The sequence below is a fragment of the Emydura macquarii genome, unplaced genomic scaffold (genome assembly GCF_026122565.2).
Source record: "Emydura macquarii macquarii isolate MOO-44397 ecotype Brisbane River unplaced genomic scaffold, CSIRO-AGI_Emac_v2 contig_3122, whole genome shotgun sequence".
NCBI lineage: Eukaryota > Metazoa > Chordata > Testudines > Chelidae > Emydura > Emydura macquarii.
This window is the reverse complement of record NW_027133259.1, coordinates 4,446,366-4,467,884: the sequence shown is the minus strand read 5'-3', so window position 1 is coordinate 4,467,884 and position 21,519 is coordinate 4,446,366. Positions and strand designations below refer to the sequence as shown.

At 37.0% G+C, this 21,519-nt stretch overlaps 1 protein-coding gene across 1 annotated transcript in view; it reads right to left on the bottom strand.

Annotated features, from left to right (window-relative positions):
• ANO2 (anoctamin 2) overlaps window positions 1-21,519 on the bottom strand; it is a 203,830-nt gene that overhangs the window by 140,471 nt on the left and 41,840 nt on the right. Inside the window, exons 5-9 of the mRNA XM_067531024.1 lie at window positions 15,108-15,259; window positions 13,128-13,182; window positions 11,650-11,701; window positions 4,144-4,199; window positions 3,831-3,872 (exon numbers count right to left, since the gene is read on the bottom strand). Coding sequence (XP_067387125.1) covers window positions 3,831-3,872; window positions 4,144-4,199; window positions 11,650-11,701; window positions 13,128-13,182; window positions 15,108-15,259 — 357 coding nt within the window. The remainder of the gene's footprint in view (window positions 1-3,830; window positions 3,873-4,143; window positions 4,200-11,649; window positions 11,702-13,127; window positions 13,183-15,107; window positions 15,260-21,519) is intronic.

The following is a 21,519-nucleotide window of genomic DNA, read 5'->3' as shown; positions in this document are numbered from 1 at the left end:
CCTTTATAATTTTTCCAATTACTTACCAATGGTAGGATCTGTCAACTAGCAAGGACTAGCAACATGTCAAGTTTTAAGTTTGTAACGTCTAACACCACAAAATGATGGAAGCACAAAACAAGTGAACAATTTTTTAATAAATGAAAAGGATGGAATTCTTTACACTTGCTGAATTAAAAGGAAGACCATCAATTTGAAATCTGATCACTTTTAAGAAACGAGTTAAAAGTAATTTCAGATACTTTAACAGCCAAGTCTACCTGCCTTTTTCCTTTTAACCATCACATTTTCCAGTTACTTTATGAAATACTGAAACAAATAATAGGGGAACTGATTAACTAAGACCCATATCCTGAAAATACTTGCACATGTGAGTACAGTCTGTCAGTAGTTGTGAACTGGCACGGTCCCATTGAAGTAAATGGATTTATGCCAATGTACACCAGCTGAGGATCTAGCTCAATATGTTTGTTCTCAGATTTGTGGGAGTTTAGTAATGGACTTCAGTGAGTGTGTGATCTGGCACTAGATGACTATTTCTCTTATAGAGCACAATCCTGCAAGATGCTTAGCACTTCCAAAGGGAAAGGAGTACTCTAAGTGAGAGCTGGGTGAACTTCTTCAATCAGAACTTTCTTTTGGCAAAACAATGCATATTTGGCAACACCAAAACATTTGGCAAATTTATGTCCATTTTGCCACATTGTTTGTACTGAAAAAAACAATCCAAAGAAATCAAAATGTTTTGTCTGTCAGTTCAAAATGACTTTTTGGTTTGAAATTCCTTTTTATTTAAAATAAACAAAAATATTTAAAAAGCTTAAAATGAAAACAATCTTTTCAGATTTTTGGTTTTTACTTTTCAAAATTGCCAATGAACTAGAAAAAGATAGTTATTCTTCCAACACTACTGTCAGCTCTCATTGGCTTCAATGGGAACTGAAGGTGATCAACACTTTGTATTATGATCCCATATTCATGTTTTCAACTGGAAAACTCACGTTACCAATTCAAGATGTTTTTCCGGTGGACATTCCACAATATTCATTTAAAGTTAATTGATTTCGCAAACTATCCAGCCTATAAGCACATTCACTGAAATAGTCAGAGGAACCTCAAATGGTATTTGAACACTACCACAGAGAATTGATTTTAAAATGTAAACAAGTAATGGATGTCTTTCTAAAATAATATGATCCAGTTCGACCACCAATCATGGAAAAACTCAGATTAGATTATCGCAAAGGTTCCTTCTGACTTAAAAGCTATGAAATTGAAGAACTGTCCCTGCATCCCCATACAGGTAAAACTATTAAGACTGAAATTTTACAAAATTCAGTTTAATCTGAAATACGTGTGTGTGATTTTACAAAAAATATGGGAGTCCTTACAGAGCTTTCTAACATCATATTTAACCTGTATTTCCACAGCTCCAGCTGACAATGGTACTTTCCACAAGTAAATCATAATACCTTTCAACCCATTTATAATATCCTATGGATGTTATTTTGGATGAACTGCAATTTAATTCCCAGATAGACTTTGCAACATCCTGAAAATGAGAGGTGAGATGTCTCAGCATAAAACATAGTGCTGGCAATGAAGAGGCTACTGGTACATATGGGTAGGAGCTTTAAAAAGATTAGGCCGCTGATGTTTATCCTTAAGGCAAGCTATTACAATGCTGATGTGCAAAGGTTTCTTTACACATATTTCCTCTGTAGCAGGCACCTCACTGAAATAGGGAAATTCCTTTGCTCTTACGAAAGTCTTAGGCAGAGTGTGTGTTGCAGCAAAGCAATTTTTTGGTTCTCAGCAGTCGGTCACAAAAGCATTGTTTCACAGGGCATTTTCCCCATGGAGATCCTGAAGAGGGTTAATTAGGATTAACCTTTCACTTTATGAGCTGCTACATAAATCTTAATTACTATGATTGCCTTATAAGGAAAAATACCCCAGACAGGCTCAGTTCACTATTATTTGGGATTATTCTACAGGCAATCAATGGAAGCATATAATTTAAAGGGTACAAAATAAAAAGGGACAGAAAATAGTTCAAAAATGTCCCCCTTCCCTTTAAATCTGATCAGTGCTTTTCAGGAAATTAAACACTAAGACTATTAGATTCAGATAGAAAACAGATGATGTTATACATAGAAATACTACAGCAGATTCTATGACTACACAGCAGAGACATATGTGAATAATCAATGCAGTATTTCTGGAAAGAACCTTTTATGTTTTTAATACTTAACACTTCATAACAGGGCCTAATAGGCAGGATAAAAAGAAAGCAGCACAAAATGCAACTTGAAGGATGAATATTTTTCCAGACATTTATACTATTAGACTTTCTTTTCCCCTTCCTCACATTATCCAATTTGTCCTCATAGCCTAACTGCTATTTTAGCATTCTTCCTCTAGCTGGAAGTTTTTCTAGTTTTTAAGTGGATAAACTCTGCAACTACCTTTAGAGTTGATAGCAATGATATTCCATTAATTTAGCCAAAAGAGGCTACTGTAAGTGCAGTGTAGACAATGTCATGATGTAGAGAATCACAGATCTTCTTGAACAAAAAGTGGTTATTAATGATAGCTGTAAATTATAGAGACAAACAAACAGACTTCTACACTGATTTGAGTCCCAGCTGTGTCTCCTTTGTTTACCAAGGACCATACCCTCAATGAAACTGTATACAGCACACAGAGACATCTAGTGGCTGAATGCTATCATTACAAACAGCTGCCCAGGAAAATCAAGTTTTTCAACTCTTCAGTGACACAGCCTTGACAGCCCAGGGATAAAAGACTGAATGCATTCATAGCCACAAGAAGTGGATTACTTGGTAACTAAACTTCTGAAACCTATGGGAACACTGTTAAGGGTTTTGGCAAATGAATGGTATTTTTAATACTTCCTTCATGCAACAGAAGGCACACAGCAGTATGAAAAACCACAGGATGAAAAATATTTGTGAAATGATTTAGTAGTAACCAAGAATATGTGTTCAGTGTTTTGGGAATGAAATACCATTTTATACTTTCTATTATTAAAGGTACCTTGTCTGGCTATCCCTGTCCCATTCCCCATTACGTTTTCTTATTAGTAAAAATGCTTCAACACAAGCATTCAGGAGAGGGTGAGGGGAATGAGCACACACTAAGTATAAAATGGAGTTTAACAGATTCTAGTGTTTGAATGTTTTAGTTCATTTCTTATAGCTAGTATTTACATTTGAAAGAATAGTATGAGTAGGTTCAGTTTCTTATAGTCATCATTTTCTCATGTGTAAAGGTTAGACCTGGGTGAACTAATTGGAATAAGTAATCGGAGAGATGGAGCCTTTTTTTTCTGTGCAAATTATCTGCAAACCAATTTGAATTTTTATAAATTTACTTGTTATTCTAAATTTATATAAAAGTTAAACACTTTATATTTGATTATTCATCTATATAATCATAATCTGTTTGTGGTGTGGGATTCAGTATCTATGTCACAAGGCAATGTTTTTGCTCCCTGCTTGAACTGCTAGAACTTTTCTAAACAGGAAGAGAGAAATTCAAGGAATTTCAAAATGGCCACATGAAACTAAATTCACCCAATTATTGCCAAACCTTGTCTGAACATTCTTGCAAATAAAACATCAATCACATGAGAGAAAGTTCAGAGAAAATGAATTAAAAGGATCAAAAATATCAATTAAATGAATGTATAGACATTTTTATTCAAATGAACATTTGCAACTGCTTTCTTGCAGCATTCATCCAGCTCTAGTTCAGATTATACAAATCCAGTACAAAAAGTGTATTTATGATGGAGAGTATTTTACCTTTCTTTCATTCATGTCATCATTTTGGCCTTCATAGTCACCCTATAAAAACAAACCAAAATGATAAGTGCTGTAGAAATAGAAACAAATAAGTAAAAAAAGAAAAAGTATTTCAGTGTAATACTTTTGCTCAGCTGTTTTGCACTATCGTTTTGTTTTTACTGTTCCCTTACAGCCTGAATATATTTCATTTAAGACTTTCTATTACTATGGCGATACAACAAACATGCTGGTAGATATGTTTTATTCTCAGTGGATGTGCATCTTTTAACACTGATGTTAGAGAACTAAATTTTAAATTGTGTATACATACATCATGAAGAGGATACGCTGCATCATAGACATTGTTTGCTATTAATGTAGTAATACCTAAAGAAAAACAAACAAAAAATGTCAATAGCTATTTATAATGAACAGGGATAGGAATAGATTATTACAAAGTATTCACTTTATTCAACTATGGCAGGGACTGAGAGTTATTACTGAAAATGATCAAATGAATAATGTAAGGCTAAATATGCGCCCAATCCAGAAATTAGACAGGAAGTCCTGGAAATCACCCTTAATTTAGCAGGGAAAATGTTATCTTCTGCTCAACTAGGGGATAACTTTAAAATGGCCTCAACCCCATGCTATGCTTTTTCCCAGTTGGCTGGTTTGTAACTACGGCCAAGGAGAGGTAGTGGAGCTTTTTCTTGCTTTCTTGCCAGTTACCACCGTCTCTTTTTAAATAGGGAAGTAGTGGCCAATGGCAGACACTAAAGAGACCTGTCGCTGAGAAAAAGAATGGTGCCACGAAAGGACCAAAGATTCAGCTCCACTTCGGAAATCAATTTGGAGTTGTCATCTCCCAGCAATGCTTCAACCAATCAAAGAAATGTAGCTCCATTAAAACACAAATGATCAACAAATGTCCTTCCATGGAATCAGTGATGAAGGCAGGCAGTTAGGACATCTAATTTGTCTCCCTGTTGTAATAAATGTACAGTAGGGAACAATCTTATTAACCTTTGGTCAAATGTACCAAATGCTGGAGCTTCCACAACTGGAGCTTCCACAACTTCCTTTTCCATCACAATGCAAAGTTATCGATCTTGATTTAAAACTCTGCCCAGAGGAGGAAATAGTTTGATCTGTGTTCTCCAGCTCCATGGCTGTGCAGAGGAGCTGCACCAGTGGAGAATCTATTTTCTCCCACTGTGCACCCAGAGGTCAGGTGGGAATTTATATGGGAAAAATGGCAAGAAGCTCTAAAGAGCAGGCACTTGAGATCTCTGTTGTAACTCAGGCTAACATGGCTCTCTGCCTTGTCTAAAGACTGTCCCACACATAGAAGTATAGGTGTCCACTCTTGCCTCTGAGCCAATGAACCTCATCCTTTAATTTGAGCAAAGCTGCTGGGGTTCAGTTCCCTGTGGTCAGAGCAACCAGAGACATCATTATATGATACAACAGTTAAGGTTAGGACTGTTAATCTATTCCAGACCCTTATTTTACCACTTTACTGAAAAATTACCTACAAAAGTTATTCTTTGGGGCTGTCAAATGTCCCATGGCCCAATGGGAATTATTCTGGAAAATTTCAGCAAAAATCCATGTTTGGAATTAATCAAGCGTTACTAATACATTTCCCCCCTTGGACAAAGAAAACAAAATCTGATAATTATTTGAATTTATATTAATGGGAAATAGGATGATTTTTTAAATCTCCACACTTGGAATATACCAAGTACACCCTGGGGAATAGCTGGTGCTTTGCAAGGCTTATAACGTGTTTAAAATTAAGTTAGAAGAAAACATTTCCTTAAACTTTGTATTGCACAACAGGATGCACCAGCCTGGAGAGCCGCAGACCTCATCTTGTACAACTGTAGAACTGAACAGTTAAACTGGGCCAGTGGTAAGTGTTTAGTTTATTATTATACTGTTGCCCAATATGTATAATACACATACAATCATGGAAAACAACTGCTGCTATTAGGATTCCTGTTGCCATTGCCACATCTGCGAGGCAGGGAAGTGATGGAACCATAAAAGATTAACAAAATAAGGATGGTTAAGGAATTCAATGAGCCGCTAACCTATGGTGCTCTTGAGACCATCATTAAATCCAAGAATCATTTAATTAATGTAGAAACTACTCAATTTCCTATTTTCCATACAACAATCAGGGGAGATAGCCCCTTAGGAGAAGTGCATATCTACAAAACACTGTTGAAATGAGCAGAAGCTGAAGTCTAATAAACTAGTATTATCAGTGATTGTTGCTATGGAACACAGATGCAAGGGTCAAAACTGTCCATGAGGACTACATACCATTCAAATTCAATATGAAATAAGGAGCATGAGGACACCATGCAGTCTTCAGCTGTCTTAAACCACCATCCAAAAAAGCCCTTGTAACAGAATGTACCCATGTCCACCCCTTACACACTATTGTGATAATCTTTGTACAAAGTATGCCTTGTGAGGTATCATTTGAAAACTCAAAATTTGCTGGTCAATATTGTCCTGATAAAATGTGTGGGGCAACACTGTATGTAAGTTATAAGATTCCATGGTATGGTGTTATTAACATGTGTTCCAGACTGAGTTTGGCAAACAGGTCTGTCTCAAACAAAGGAACATGTGTTCTGCATAATTTGCATTTAAGCAGTAAGAGTCATCCAGCAGGAAGGGGAGACAAAGGAAGCTCAAAGCGGTGAGAGAAAAAAGCAGCAGGTAACATCCTTCCACATAGACTTGTTGTCTCTTGGTACCCAGCTGGAAATGTATTTCAAAGGGGGGACTGAAACAATTAAAAGGAGGGGCACAAACTCCAAGACTCTCCCCCCTCCCACCCATCACATGCATAGCACCTAAAACAACAAAGGAAGCCTTCATTGGATTCTGGGAGAAGGAGTCCTGATTTAGAGGGTTTGGTCAGTAGAATTGCTGAAAGCATATGGTGAGAAACTTTGCTTGAATCTGATAAGTGAGCACCAGTAGCGTTTTAACTTTATTTTCTTATACCCATGTCTGTCTTTTATATCTCATTACCTGTACTCACATAAAATCTCTCTCTTTGTATTTAATAAACTTGTTTCATTGTTTTATCTAATCCAGTGTGTTTAAACTGAAGTGTTTGGGAAACTCCATTTGCATATTATTTCTATTAAAGAAAAACTGGACTTCATAGAAACTTGTATGGTTGAGGAAAGGACTGGGCAGTACAGGACATACATTTCTGTGGGAAACTCTAAGACTGGGAGTGTGTTGTGTTCACCCTGCAGCACAGCCAAGGCTGGTAAGGGCCAAGGTGTGGCTGGCTGGCTGTAACACACACGGACATACCTGGACTTGCCTGCTGGAGACGGTTTGTGAGCAGCATTATCGCACCAAAGCATTGTAAAGGGCACTCTAAGTTAAAGGGCAGGCACAACACAGCTACTAATGTCTGGATTGTACCCAAGCTCTGGCAAAAACTGGTTGCTAGTAAAGTTAGTGCTTCAACCAAAGATAGAATAAAATTGTACTGGAAACCTTGTGGATCTTCCTAATGTGGCTCTTTAAGACAAGAGGATACTTATTGGAGGTGGCGGTTGGTACAAGCTGCAGTGACTCCAGTGTTCGATTGTTTGATGTGTATGTCTTACAGTATACATGGTAGTGCTTCTTAGTCTCATAATCTCTTCAATGCATGCTGCTTATGAAACTATCGCATGAGGCTCTCTGCAATTATTGTGCAGTATCTCATCATCTTCCATTCCTAGGTAAGATTATTGAAAAAGCTGTGATGACAATTTTCACAGTATGTAGTTGCTCCTTGACCCTTGTCAATCTGGGTACCAACTGGGTATAAAACAAAGATTATGCTGACTGCACTGGTAGATGATCTTTTTCTGGCAATGGATAAGGAACACGTGTACATTATGATTTTGCTACATTTATCAGCTGCCTGAGATTGAAGCGCTGCGGGTGAGATATGATTAAGTTGCCTGTGGACCACAATGGGGATGGATGGAGTTACCCTTGCATGGCTCTGTTCCTTTCTCGCTGAGTGTTTTCAGATGGTGGTATGGGGCAACTGCTTCTCCTCCCTGAGAACACACTCACATAGGGTTCTATAAGGTTCCAACTTTCCCTCCTCTTGTTAAACGTGAGCATGGGGACCTTTAGGATATGTAGGGTGAAATGTCCTCAGAATGCTGATGACCTCCAGCGTTATGTCTTCATGTCTTTCAATCTAGCCAAAATGGTCAATTCTCAATTATTTGGTTGAGATTAAGGGTTAGCTAGATAAGGCTAAGTCAGCATAAAACTTTGGTTGGGTGGGGAGGGGCGGAAGGGAACAACCAGAATCCTTGATCCTAATTAGATCTGGGTGAACATTTTTGGACAATAGTTTATTAACTGAAAAATGCAGTTTAGGATCAACCAAAGCTATTTGCAAATTCAGGTCAAATTTGGTGAATAGCTTCAGCTGGAAAAAGAAAATTTAAATAAATTTCAAAAAAGTCAAAATATTTCTTTTTGACATTTTCTAATTGAAGTGTTTTGACTTTTCATTTCAAACAACATTTTGTTTTGAAATTTAGCTAGATTTATTTTGTAAAAAAAACACCCAGAAGCAAAACAAAAATACAGAGAAAAATTGTTTGTGCTTGAACAAAATGTTTTGACCTGAACTTGGAGGGAGGCGGCTTTGTTTTGGCGAGACAAACAAAAAAAAAAAAAAATCCATTTAGGGTCAACATAAATGTTTTTGGTTCGGTAACCAATTTGAACAATCAATTATTCAATCAGCTCCAATCCCAGCTGGCATCCCTACTGCCATTGCAGTCTGAGATCTCTCTTGAACAAAGACTGAGTTCTAATGAACTGGGTAGTGTATTTTATGAGGTGGGCTAAATGAGCCAGAAGCATTATCCTTGTGACACAAGGTGAAATTTGGACCTAGGACTCCAGAGATAAATGACACTTTTCTAACCAAATGTACTACCAAGTCCATAAAATCAATAGATATCTCAGGTCTTGCCTAAATAGAGAAGCTGTTGTAAAATAAACTAGGGTGTGAATGTAAAGCACAATAGCTATTCCGCGCTAAATCCACATTTAGATGCGCTTATTCTGCACCGAGTGCCTTTTGGTGATTTAAATTAATCCAATTCTACAGTGGATTATATAAATAAAGAGTAACTTCACTAAAAGTATTGTAGCCATTTAAGTTAATGGAGTCACCTTGATGTAAAACTAGTACAAGAGGAAAGTATTATCTTTACTTTTTTCTTTAAACATTTTTTAAACTTTCTTTTATTATTTACTATTTTATTATTTATTATTTTATTATTTTTACTTTTACTTTACTATGATCTTTATTTCATGAAATATTTTTTTAAAAAGCTAACCTCATCTTAAAAGTAACCCACTCCGTAAACAAAGTTTGTGCTGCCCACACACCATGCAATTCCATGGAGGTCAAAAAAGTTGTATGGGGTATAATTTGGTCACATTTATGATTGCCCTACAGCCATTTCTCCTATGGATAGCTGTGATGGTTCTCAGGGTACCCAGGACTGAGAGTCACCTTGTTACCTCATGCCTCCAGTGAGAGGGAGATTTGCTGGTGCTTAACTGTATGTCAGCACCCTGACACCATCAGCCTGTGAACCACCCAAACAAACTCCTCTGGACAATGCCAGCCCTTACTTTACCTTGCAGGTTAACAATAGATGCCCCCCACAGTCCCAAGACACTTTGAAGTATTCCCTGTAGTTCCAGCCTTCTCGCTACAGAACACTCACAGAAATACTAGGTCTACTGTCTCCAAAGGAACAATGTACACACCAGCTTGAATGATTCAATTCAAGAGCAGCTCCTTGTACAGTACCACAACACTGAGCTATATTTAAAGTGGGAACAACGATAAGCTTATTATCAAACATTCAAGATGCAAGAGAAAGTGAGTGAAGATAATGGAAACAAAAGGATTATATATAAAACAAAATCATAACTTAAGTTTAGTCTCTAGAAATCATGTTAACAGGCTAACTTTCTGTCTAAAGAAATAGATCTCACCCCAAATGTTCTTTGCAGCATTTCAACTAAGCCTGGTTGAAATCCCATTTTCATGAATGTAAACATGCTGTCCATTTACTTGCTGGATTCAGGATAAAGGGATGTCTCCTTGCCTTCTACTTATATACCCAGAGTTCATTGTCTGCCCTCAGGAACAATAACATTCACTTTCCTCCCCTCCCCTGCTTTCCATTGCTTGTTTCTCCTAAATCCTGCTTCTTCCCTGTGAATTGCTCACCCTCCTGTTGACTTCATATGTCAATAGGCTTCCATGTGTTGGCTTACAATGCTTAATTTACGTGATAGCTGAATAACCATCTTTTATCTGGCAGAAAACCTGTTTGTCAACTCTGCTTTGATACAGACTTTAGGAATGTATTTTCAGCATAAATACATAACTCCTTACATAGCATCTACATAGCATTTCACAATGATTCTAATGAATGACATGACCCAGCCTTTAATTTAAGACCCCACATTATATTCTTTGATGAACCAGAATGCACATACCAGGATCAGGATATTCTTGTAGCCCCCTTGCCAGTTGGCACTGAAGGGTTCTTGGGTCATACCTCCCCTCTGATAACGATGCAGTAAGATTAGCCATTGGCTGATCCATAGGCATCAAGTCATAACCTTCTTGCCTAGACTGTGTGTCTGCCAATATATTTTTTCCTCTAAAACATACACTTTCCATGTCACATTATTGAAGAGAATGCTCCAGCAGTGCAATTTGGAGTTGGTATATTTGGTTTGGTGCAGCCATACCAGTGGAGAAAGTTCTATCAAGAGTCTAAATTTTCTGTTAAATGGTAGTGCCCACACAATAACAACATTCTTTTTCTATGATAGAATAATTCCATTCAGTGGGTCTCAGTTTTTTACTCAAGAAAGAAATGGGATGCATTCTGTTACTGTCCCCCATTTTCACCCACACCACACCTAAACCTGTATCTGATGCATCAGTACACAGTTCAAACATTTTGTCAAAATCAGAACCAGCCAGAACAGGCTTTCCTGACAGGATTTACTTTACCTCATCAAAACCTTTCTGACAAATTTCGCCCCCAATATTTTATATTGCTTTGCCTTTTTGCAAAAGTTTGTGACAGCAGACACAATGGCACTGAAACCATGTACAAATCAGCGGTAATAGTCAACCACACCTTTGAAAGACTGTATTTGGTTATTAGTGTGGGGTATAAGCCTGTTAATAATAGCTTCCACTTTCAAGTGATCAGGAGAAATTTGGCCACTCCAACCCAATGTCCTAAATATGGAATTTTGGCAGCTCCTATTTTATATTTTGACACTTTTACAATAAGACCTGTGTCTCTGAGTTTTGTCTGCATAATTCCCAAGTGTTTTTTATGATCGGACCAAGAATTGCTAAATATTCTTGTAACCCCCTTGCCAGTTGGCACTGAGGGATGATTAGGTTTGTGTTCACAATGCAAATGATAGTTTATTTAAAGGCTTGTCTTTTTCTTGTCAGGCAGAGAGTGTTTAAATTATCATCTTTTGAACAATTACTTTTACTTTCTAACATTACGTGGTTCCTCAGAGAAAGCTACAGTACTGTATCTCTGGGGCTGATTTTATTGCTAAAAAAATGTTTTCTTCTCTCTATATTTTATGTGGAAATGCATTAGTACATTTTTATATGCTGTTAGACAAACATTTTGATTATTTTAAATTGTTAAAATTATTGAAAAATCACCTTCAAAACAACATAGATATAACATTGTCAATTCTCTCTTACCCATACTGTTTTTGGCCTTTGAACAAGATGTGCGCTTTAAAATTTCACGTACCTATAGAAAGAAAAAACAGTGACAACAATTTATCTTTTAGGATTATGTTAATTACAGTGCTAGCATATACCACGGAACTTCACATAATAATAAGATGCTCTTCTGTAGTTCATTTGTAGCAATAGTGAAATCAATCCTGTGCTTGACTTGTGTATAAATCCTGTGCTTGACTTGTGTGGTTTAGGACTATTTCATTTACATTTTTAAGTAAATAGAAAATTTTACTAAAGTGCTATACAAAAACCCATGAAAGTTACATCTATGAACAATATTTAAATCCACTGGTTTAGTAATAGATTTACTAACAATAACCTCTAGAGAAGGCACAACTCATAGATTATACCTCTTTTCTTGAAGAAAAATTCAAAATATCAGTCCAAATTTTCACATAGTATAAACTAGACTAATTCCATTGATTTCAACAGACCATGCCAATTTCCATCACTTAAGTTCCACTGCCTTCATTGAATCCATGCTATTTACATCAGCTGAGAATCTTGCCTCCAGTCTTTCCCTATGTTTTTGAATATTGTCACAGGGATTCCTAAAAAAGAACTAATGTTTGGCTAAATCCCACTTGCCTTTACTCACAAAAGCAGTCACATTGCTTTCAGCAAGACCGTTTAAATAAATTAAAATAATAATACCACGCCCTCATATTATGCTTTTCATTAGTAGGTTTCCAAGTGCCGTACAAAGGAGGTCAGTATGGTTATTTCCATTTTTACAGACCATGAACCCGAGTCACAGAGAAGGGAAGTGACTTGCCACAGGTCACCCAGCAGGGGAGTGGCAGAACCAGGAACAGAAATAAGATAAGCAGGAGTTCTACATATTTTTTGTTCATTTTTCTGTTACTTTTATCTTGGTATATAATATGAATGATTGGCTGTACATTGTAATAGTTTTGCTTTTGTTATGACTCTAAAGAGCCTAAAAATACTATAGGTAGGTCAGATTCTCAGCTGCTGTAAATCAGTGTAATGCCATTGACGTTAATGGAGCTATGGTGATGTATACCTGCTTAGGCTCTGGCCCTACAATCTGTAGTCCAAATCCAGCTATGTCACATCACCATAAATCCAGATTAACTGCAAAGAATTAAGTGGAAGTATTCCAGATTTACACTAGTTTAAGTGAGAGCAGAATCTGGCTCCTCTTTTCAGTAAACGACATATTTACCACCAATATCTTTACCACAATTATACATATGAAGACTGCATTCTTTTCCAAGTGATTATGAGACAGATGGTTTGTTTACCAACTGTCTGGATCTGCAGCACCTGATTGCACTTTTCTGTTGCTATGAAACAATAAGCAAATAGTGATGAAGTCAGGAATGGGAGCCAAGTTCATTCATTGTTGAAGCAGATGCTATTAAACACAGAAGACTCTATCAATATTGCAGCCACTTGTGTTTACTTACTATTCGACTGCGGGTAGCGTTGTCAAAAAATGTGTCTTTGTCTTTAATGTTGTACCTTAAAATGTTGAAAGACAAGATTAGTTAAGTTTTCATGAATGCTACTAATGCATAAGATTATAAAACAATTTGGTTAAGAATCCATCTGAAACAATTACAACAAAACCTGAATTAAGTGACCATTCAAGTGAAGGCTTGAGAAAAACCAGCTGCTTAAAGGAGAGAATGGTGAAGCAAAACTGTATGTGTTTGTGGATACTCTTCTAAGGTGGTCTCTTAAGACAGGAGGTTCAATGATCCTATTGAACTCTACAAAGATTTCAGTGTATTAAAAAGACATAGGTTGAAAGCTATCATTGGAGGAATTAATGCAGAAACATTATCCAAATGTAAAATATATTTTGGAGAAGGAAAATTTTTATTGTTTACAAAGAATGACATTCTACATTTTTTTCCCTATAAAATAACCAGTGTTCTAACATTCCTTAACTCAATTAATGCTATCAGATTTCAACTAACCTTAATGCAGATGTTCATTACTCTTTTTCAGAATGACTAAGAAGTCAATGCTGCATTTGCTTTCATACAATCAATCCACAACAGTTATGTAATTATTACATTATTCTATAAATAACTGTTAACCAAACCCAGGAATCCTCAGCAATGAAATTAACTTTGCCAGTTTACTCCATCTAGCTGACTTAACATCTACTTAGTATTAATTAAAATTGTCAGAAAGGGCAACAAATGATGTGATAGGTCACTATATTTATATGGCTTTATTTGTTAGACATAAATGCAGGGAACCAAGCATTGATGAGGTAATAAGAACTGTTAAATATCACATTAGGCCCGAACATATTATTCTGGGTGGAAGGGCAGGTGGCAAGAATTCCTTATTTACATTGGCCAAATTTTAATTACTTTCATAAATCTAATATAACCAGAAAGAAAACAAATGCTTCTTTATTAGTGATATCTTTTTCCAAGCTAGACTGCATGTTCCTTTTCCCACTCATAATTCATTTGGTACTTTCAATTCAAGTTAAAAACACACCTACTTCATTGTATACAACTCTTTCTTTTACCAGCACTGCCACAAGTGTCTTATCCAGCGGAAACAGGTATACCCGAGAGTGAAAGTCTGCAATGACTTATATCCTGTTCAAACTCACTAAAACTAGCAAGTGACATAAGTTAGTTTCAGTGAATGTGAATTTATCTTAGACCTTACTAATGTGCATGTGTAAGGTAATCTACATTAGTGTAACTTACACACCAAGGAACTGAAAGAAGATGCTAATTAAAGGAGTTGGCCTATCTTGCACCCTTTTATTAGTTGCTTTTCTTGCTATGTTCCTCTTCTGAGCTCTTGGAATGTAAGTTACATTAACTCACCCTCCATTAAGCTGACTCGTGCCGCCAAAGTCAGAGGTGATGTGACGGTGTGTAAGTTACACGATAAGTCAGAGTGAGTGAGAATCCTAGGGGCTCTGATTCTCGATTCATCTGCACCAGTATAACTCCATTAACTTTACTGGATTTATTCCTGATTTGCACTAGTTTAAGAGGAAAATCAGGCTCCATGTATGTCAGTTGAAGGAAGTCGATAGTGAGACTAAAGGTACAGATGGTGCGGGGAGACAGATGGCGTAGGTTACCAAACTTAGACTCCTACTAGACTTCATGAGATTTACTCAAACTCATCTTTGAATTTGACCCATAGGGATAAATTCTGCTTTAAAGGCATTCAGTTTTCATTTTCCTCAATAGTAGTTGCGCGTGTATATCTGAGGGCAAAGTTCAGTCCAGATGTGGAGAAGGGCCTAAGCCACAAAGTTCAGATCAGGAACCAAAATATCTGAAGTATCAGGAGGTGCTTGGATTTTGATTCAGATAATTAAGTCTGAGGTGTTATAACAGAAGGATGCAAACAGAATTTTACAGTCTGCTTAAATGAATTTTACATTTTAAAATACTCACAAATATATTTTCTCTCTGGAGAAAGGGTAAGACAAGTTTTTCATCTTTGTGTTGTTTTGCTGTGGCACCTTGGGCTGCAGAAGCTCTGTAACTTTGTGCCATATTTCAAATAGCTTCTTGAGAATTCCTCCTTCTTCCTTTATTTCATACATCTAAAGGAGTAAGAAATGATCAAATGATTTTCAAAATCTGCAATTAAAAAATAAATAAGTAAGCTGGACTCTGGTCCAATTTAAAATGGTTTAAAAATGGAGTTAAAGTCAGTGGAGTCTCTGAAGATATATTCCAATGTAAGAGAAATCAGACTCTGTTCCTTATGCTTTAGGTTACATCAGCCATATTCCTGGTTCAGTTGCTAAACTTCAAATAATTTAATTCTGCAAAGTAGTTCTCAAGCACCTCAGGAGGTGAGGCAATGGTCAGGTAATAACTTCCTATTCAGCCACTCAGCGGAAGAATAGCATAAACATACAGGGCCAAATTCAGCAGTGACAATCAGTGGAATAAATTACATATCAAGTGTAAACCAGTCAGAAAAAGGGGCTACATGAGTGTAACCATAGTAAACATATACAACTTGCATCAATTTGGCATTAACGTGTGCAAAATAAGTCCAAGTTATATGACTGTGGGACAGAAAGGTAAAAGGGGTATCATGAAAAGCAACAGGAGAGCGTAAGGCCATGTCTACATGATAAAATTAAGTCAAGCAAATTTACGTTGGCATTCAATCACTGCAGTAATTAGATCTCTTGTGCGTGTCTACACTTTGCTAGCTGTGTTGGCGGTGCGCATCCTCAGCACGAGCACTTGTATCGATTGTACTGTCAATGTGGGGTATTGTGAGATGGCTCCTGAAAGCCAGTAACAGTCGACGTAAGCAATGCAGTATCTACACTGACACTGCATCGACCTACCTACATCAACCTTGACTCTGTGCTGCTCATGAAGGTGGAGTTATTAAGTCAGCATAGTGGGGCACTTACATTAGTGGCTCGTGAAATATTCTTTGGCAAAGAATCAGGGCAGGAACCAACAGATCTGCATCTTAGCAAACAATAGTATGGAACCTCTTTCACCACCAGATTCCTTGTCTCAATCCACACAGTGGGAATGAACTTTATCTAGGGATAACCCTCAGGAAAATGCATTTCAAAGGATATACACTTCCATAATTAGGTCCACATAAACTTTCTTGCATTGACCTAACTCTGTAGTGTAGAACAGACCTAAGATAAAGCAGGCAGTGTAAGTTATGTTACTTTACCATTTACACTTCCATAGACCTCTGTTTTGATCAATTTACCCATCATTTACATGACTACTGGACATATCCCAGATTCTTCCACTGGAGATACACCCTTTTACTCCAAGCTGAATATGACTCATCTTCTCTGTTTTACAGATTCTATTTCATTCCACTAGGGGCTGTGATTGATTACACACCTGTAATTCACTCTCTACACACCATTGTAATAATCTCTGTACAAAATATGCCTTGTATGGTATCATTTGAAAACTAATAACTTGCTGATCAATAATATCACGGTGAAACATATGTAGCAACATTATATGTAAAGTTATGAATGTAAGTGGAAATCATGACTGAAACGTGTTTACCAGGCAAGTCTGGGGAATGGGTAAATCAATTTCTCAAAGTCAAATGACAAGCTGATGCCAGTCAGGTGTCATCAAAGTTGATGAGCGATCACCTAGCAAGTGGTCATTCTTTGGCAAGGAACCAGGGCAGGAACAAACAGATCTGCATCTTAGCAAACAGCAGTATGGAATCTCTTTCACCACTAGATTCCTTGTCTCAATCCACACAGCAGGAATGAACTTTATCTAGGGATAACCCTCATGAAAATTCATTTCAAAGGGTGATTGAACTGTAAAAGGGAGGGAATATCCCAAGGTATCTCTCTCTATCCATCTCTGTCTATTGTCTAAGATAACAACAGAAACAGACGTGGGGAGCAGATCCTGGTATGAGAATTTGGTCAGCAATGTTACTAGAAACATGTTGTTAGGGATTTCACCTTGAACCAAGTCTAGTTTGTTACATTTTAGTACTAGGAAGTATTTTATCTTTATTTCTCTTGTAACCATTTCTGTCTTTAATGACTTGTACTCTTTTAAAGTCTCTCTCTTTGTATGTAGGTAAATAAACTTGTTTTATTATTTAATTAAAACTATTATTAAATTAAACTATCATTTAATTAAAACTAATCCAGTGTTGCATAATTGCTTTTGCTGACTCACTATGATATCAGGTGCTAGGAACTGCCCAGAGACCTGGAGTTATCTCCACTGACTCACCAGAACAGGTGAGTCCAATTAATGCCACCTTTGACTTATAAAAGGATTTGAGTATTTCTGTGAAATCGAGGCAGCAACAGAAAGGCCCTGCTGGGAGAAAACCTAGGGTTTCTTGTTGCTGTTAAAGTTAACATTCAAGGCAAGTCTCAGATGGAAGGTGAGTTTTGGACACTGTTCAGTGAGTGTGTCTGTGCTGTGGCAGAAAAAGATTCTGATAATCTGCAGGCGCACAGTGGGCCCATGAGAGATTCACAGTGGGTAAGTAAAAATCTAACTGGGTCAAGACAAATAATGGGATGAATTGTGAAATACCTTCATTACCACCAAGACATTTTCAGCAGATCTTCTTGATTTAACAATGTTTTCCTTATTTGCAGCTTGGCATGCTTCTGGATTTTTTTTACAAGTGTATGTATCTGCAGTCCCATTTTACTGGGCATACAGACAAGCAAGAAGAGTAAGGCTTAAACTGGGTTTTGCTGCTGCTCTGCTTTGCTTGAGCTAGCATGGCATGCTGTGAAACCAGCTTCTGTCAACATTGGTTGCCAAGTACTGGCAGGTGGATCTGCCACAGATTATATTGATTCATCTGGGCTGGGAATCACATAGTGAGGAATATAGAGGTAAACTTACTGCTGTGAATTAAGTGGACCTCTTTCTGCTGAGGCATAGGCCATTAAGTGCGGTTCTGTTTACATCCTGTTTGGCTATGCATCAAATGCAAAGCATTGAGTTTAATATTAATCTATTAAGAAAAGTAGCTGAGAATCCTGCCCAAGATTTTCAAAAATATCTAGTAATTTTGAGTGCTGAATTGGAGGCATTTTAAAGGAGCCTGATTGTTAAAAAGTGCTGATGACCTGCCTTCGGAAAATCAGGCCCTTTTAAAATGTCCAAAGCTGGGCACCGAAAAATCTAGTCACCCTTCTTTAAGTTGAGAGAACTAATATATTAAATATAAACTAAATTTTGTACATTCTTTCCACCCTGTTAAGAAACAGCTACACTGTGTGCATCTATAAATGCTTTACTGATTAAAATGTGGTCTATTCACATTCAGCTGTTTTTCCATTAAAAACAAATGTTATACATATGCTTCTGCATCTGACAAAGTCAGATTTGCTCAAATAGAAAAATTTGTGGAATAAGTGGCTTATACTGGGATATGTTTTAAGGCTGAACCTTCAAAAACTATTAGTTTTCACCCCCCCAAATCAATACATCACATTGAGGGCAGGTCAAAACATTTTTGTCAACTTCTTTTCTTTTTAAATGGAAAATTGAATTTTTGACTAAATGAAAAATTTCACAGAAAGTATCTGATTTCCTAAAATAGAAATCTAAACGTAACATTTTTTTTTAGCAGTTTTTGATTTAGGAACCCAAAACTGAAAATTTCTCAATATAAAGTGCTGAGGTTTCAGTTTTTTTGAAAATCTGTTTTCCACAAATATTTTCCAACCAACTGTAGTTGTTCTCTCCGAATCTTAACACAAAAATATAATTTCCTAGTTTGTGTATTTTCTGGAGATGGCCCATCTATGTCACAGAGGGGATTGTACAATTATTTTGTCAGCAATTTGTAGTCACCCTCTGACACAAACTTTCATGTTACATATCATTTACAAAGCCTTGTGAAATATAACACACCGTTTTTAAATAGTATGGGATACATTTTTAGGAGAGCTGATAACTAACCTCCTTGTTTGAATGCACACTTTAATCCTGCATAAATTTTGCCCATTTTTTGCACCCGCATAATGAATTGTGGGTGCAAATGGGAACATTCGGCTCTATAGGTAAAAGTACGGAAATTAGCTCTAGCACATTATTTGCTCTAGTAAATCACATTTACATTTAGTTTGAAAACGTACCCTTAGATCTGAATGATTCAGTGACTCCTGTTACTCTGAACAAGAGGACGTCCCCTTTAGTTTTATAGGATCAACACATGAAATTATCTCTGTGCAATTAAGTCAGTGGATAACTTTGTTTCTACTAACAACAATATATTATACTTCTGTCTATCAGTAAAGATCAAGAGTCTGATTCACATTTACACTATTATGGTAATGCACAGGTAACGTAAAGTTGGTGTACGGGTAATTTACATTATAATACATAAATTATATTATGTATTATTGACACGTCTGTGGTCTAGGATCCATTCCTTTGTCCTTTTCAGCATCCTGCAGTTCTGCTGAAAAGGGGACAGGGCTGGTTTTTCAAGAGACCATTCTGTACCAACCTACTGGCTGGTGTTAAATCCACACCCATATGCTCAATGGGCAGAATTGGGGATATTTTGCCTATCTGAAGCACAATTTTTGCTATGTCTCTCCTGGGGAAGTGTAGCTCTGCATTTCCCCCTGCTTAAGGTTTGTGGTTAAATGCCAACATCTAGTTCATTCTGAGCACATAACTTCTATTAACATCCATGGGAGATATGGGTATGCATAACCAGGGTAAATGGCAACAGAATCACAAGTTCAAGGAACTGTTCTCCAGGGTCAACACGCTGCTGATCAACAGTGGCAACTGGCTCTAAATATCACACCAAGTTTCTGTTCTATAAATTTGGAAGAAAAAAATCCAGTGTTGAATATGAAGTAGCAAGTGGCGCGTGCGCGCATGCACACAAACGAACTACAGTTACAATGCCCCTCTGCCATGTACATTGACCAAACTAGACTGTCACTATGCAAAAGAATAAATGGACACAAATCAGACATAAAAAATAATATCATCCATAAACCAGTGGGAGAGCACTTCAATCTCCCAGGACACTCTGTCACTGACTTGAAAGTTGCCATACTTCTACAAAAAAACTTCAAAAACAGACTTCAAACTGCAGAACTGGAACTCATCTGCAAACTTGACACAATCAAACTGGGTCTGAATCGGGACTTGGAATGGTTCTCTCATTACAAGAAGTAATGGTCACTGTTCACACATTCTCACCTCCTAATCAATGGTTGTGAATAGGCCTCAACTACTCTAACTGAATGGACTTTGCTTTTATCTACTTTCCCCAATGTTGTTACTTACCCTTGGATATGTATATATATATACACACACTACACCTATGTGATTTCTATTCCTTACATCTGATGAAGTGGGTTGCAGCCCACGAAAGATTATGCCTGCAGAAATTAAATTTGTTAGACTTTAAAGTGCTACAGGACTCTCGTTGTTTTTACAGTTACAAAGATATTCACTTTAGCTTTCATGTAGTTGTCTGAATGTACCTGAACCCAAACTTTGCTGAATTTCCTTCCTTCACAATCTTTTATTATTTTAAAGGGATTTTACCCATACAATTGAAGCCAACCCTAACTTTTGCCAAATATTAACAGATAGTTTTCTTCTTACCTGCTCTTTTATATTTGGTGTGTTTTTCAATCTCACTCAGAGGTCACTCAAATTGCATGGACAACTTTGGACAGATGACAGAATGGCAGTAAATTAAATTACCATAATTCCCAGCTCCTCTTACCCCACGACCAATCTTAACAACTCCCTAGCTGAATAACGGACCATATACTAATTTTGACCTATAGATGGCAACAATTATGGAGAAAGAAGAAATATTTTGAGATTTGAAAAACAGAGAAACTGACCCTGGCTGAAACAAATAATTGAAAAATTATCACATAAGGAAATCGCCCCCTCATCTGTGATTCCGCTAACATCAAGAAAAACAACAGTTGCTGAGTAGAATCACTAACTTAAATCCGGGGCAGCTCCATTGATTACAGTGGAGTTACACTACATTTAAATGACAGCAGGATCACAAGTTCAGGGATTTGCTTTCCAAAGTCAAAATCCTGTGGATCAACAACTGCACTGAAAGCTCTGAAACTTCTCTGTAGATTGCAGGACAGAACAAAACATACCAGTGTTTTTATTATACTAGGGCAAATCTGGAGTCATTGAAGTCACGGATGTCTCCAAGAACAAAATCTCTGCCAGCATTCTCACCCCTTAACATCCACCAGCCAGCTTCTCCCTTAACACTGCTCTGCTTTCTCCCACACTGAAACTCATGCACAGGGGAAATTCCTGATAAAATTTCAACTACTACCACCTTATC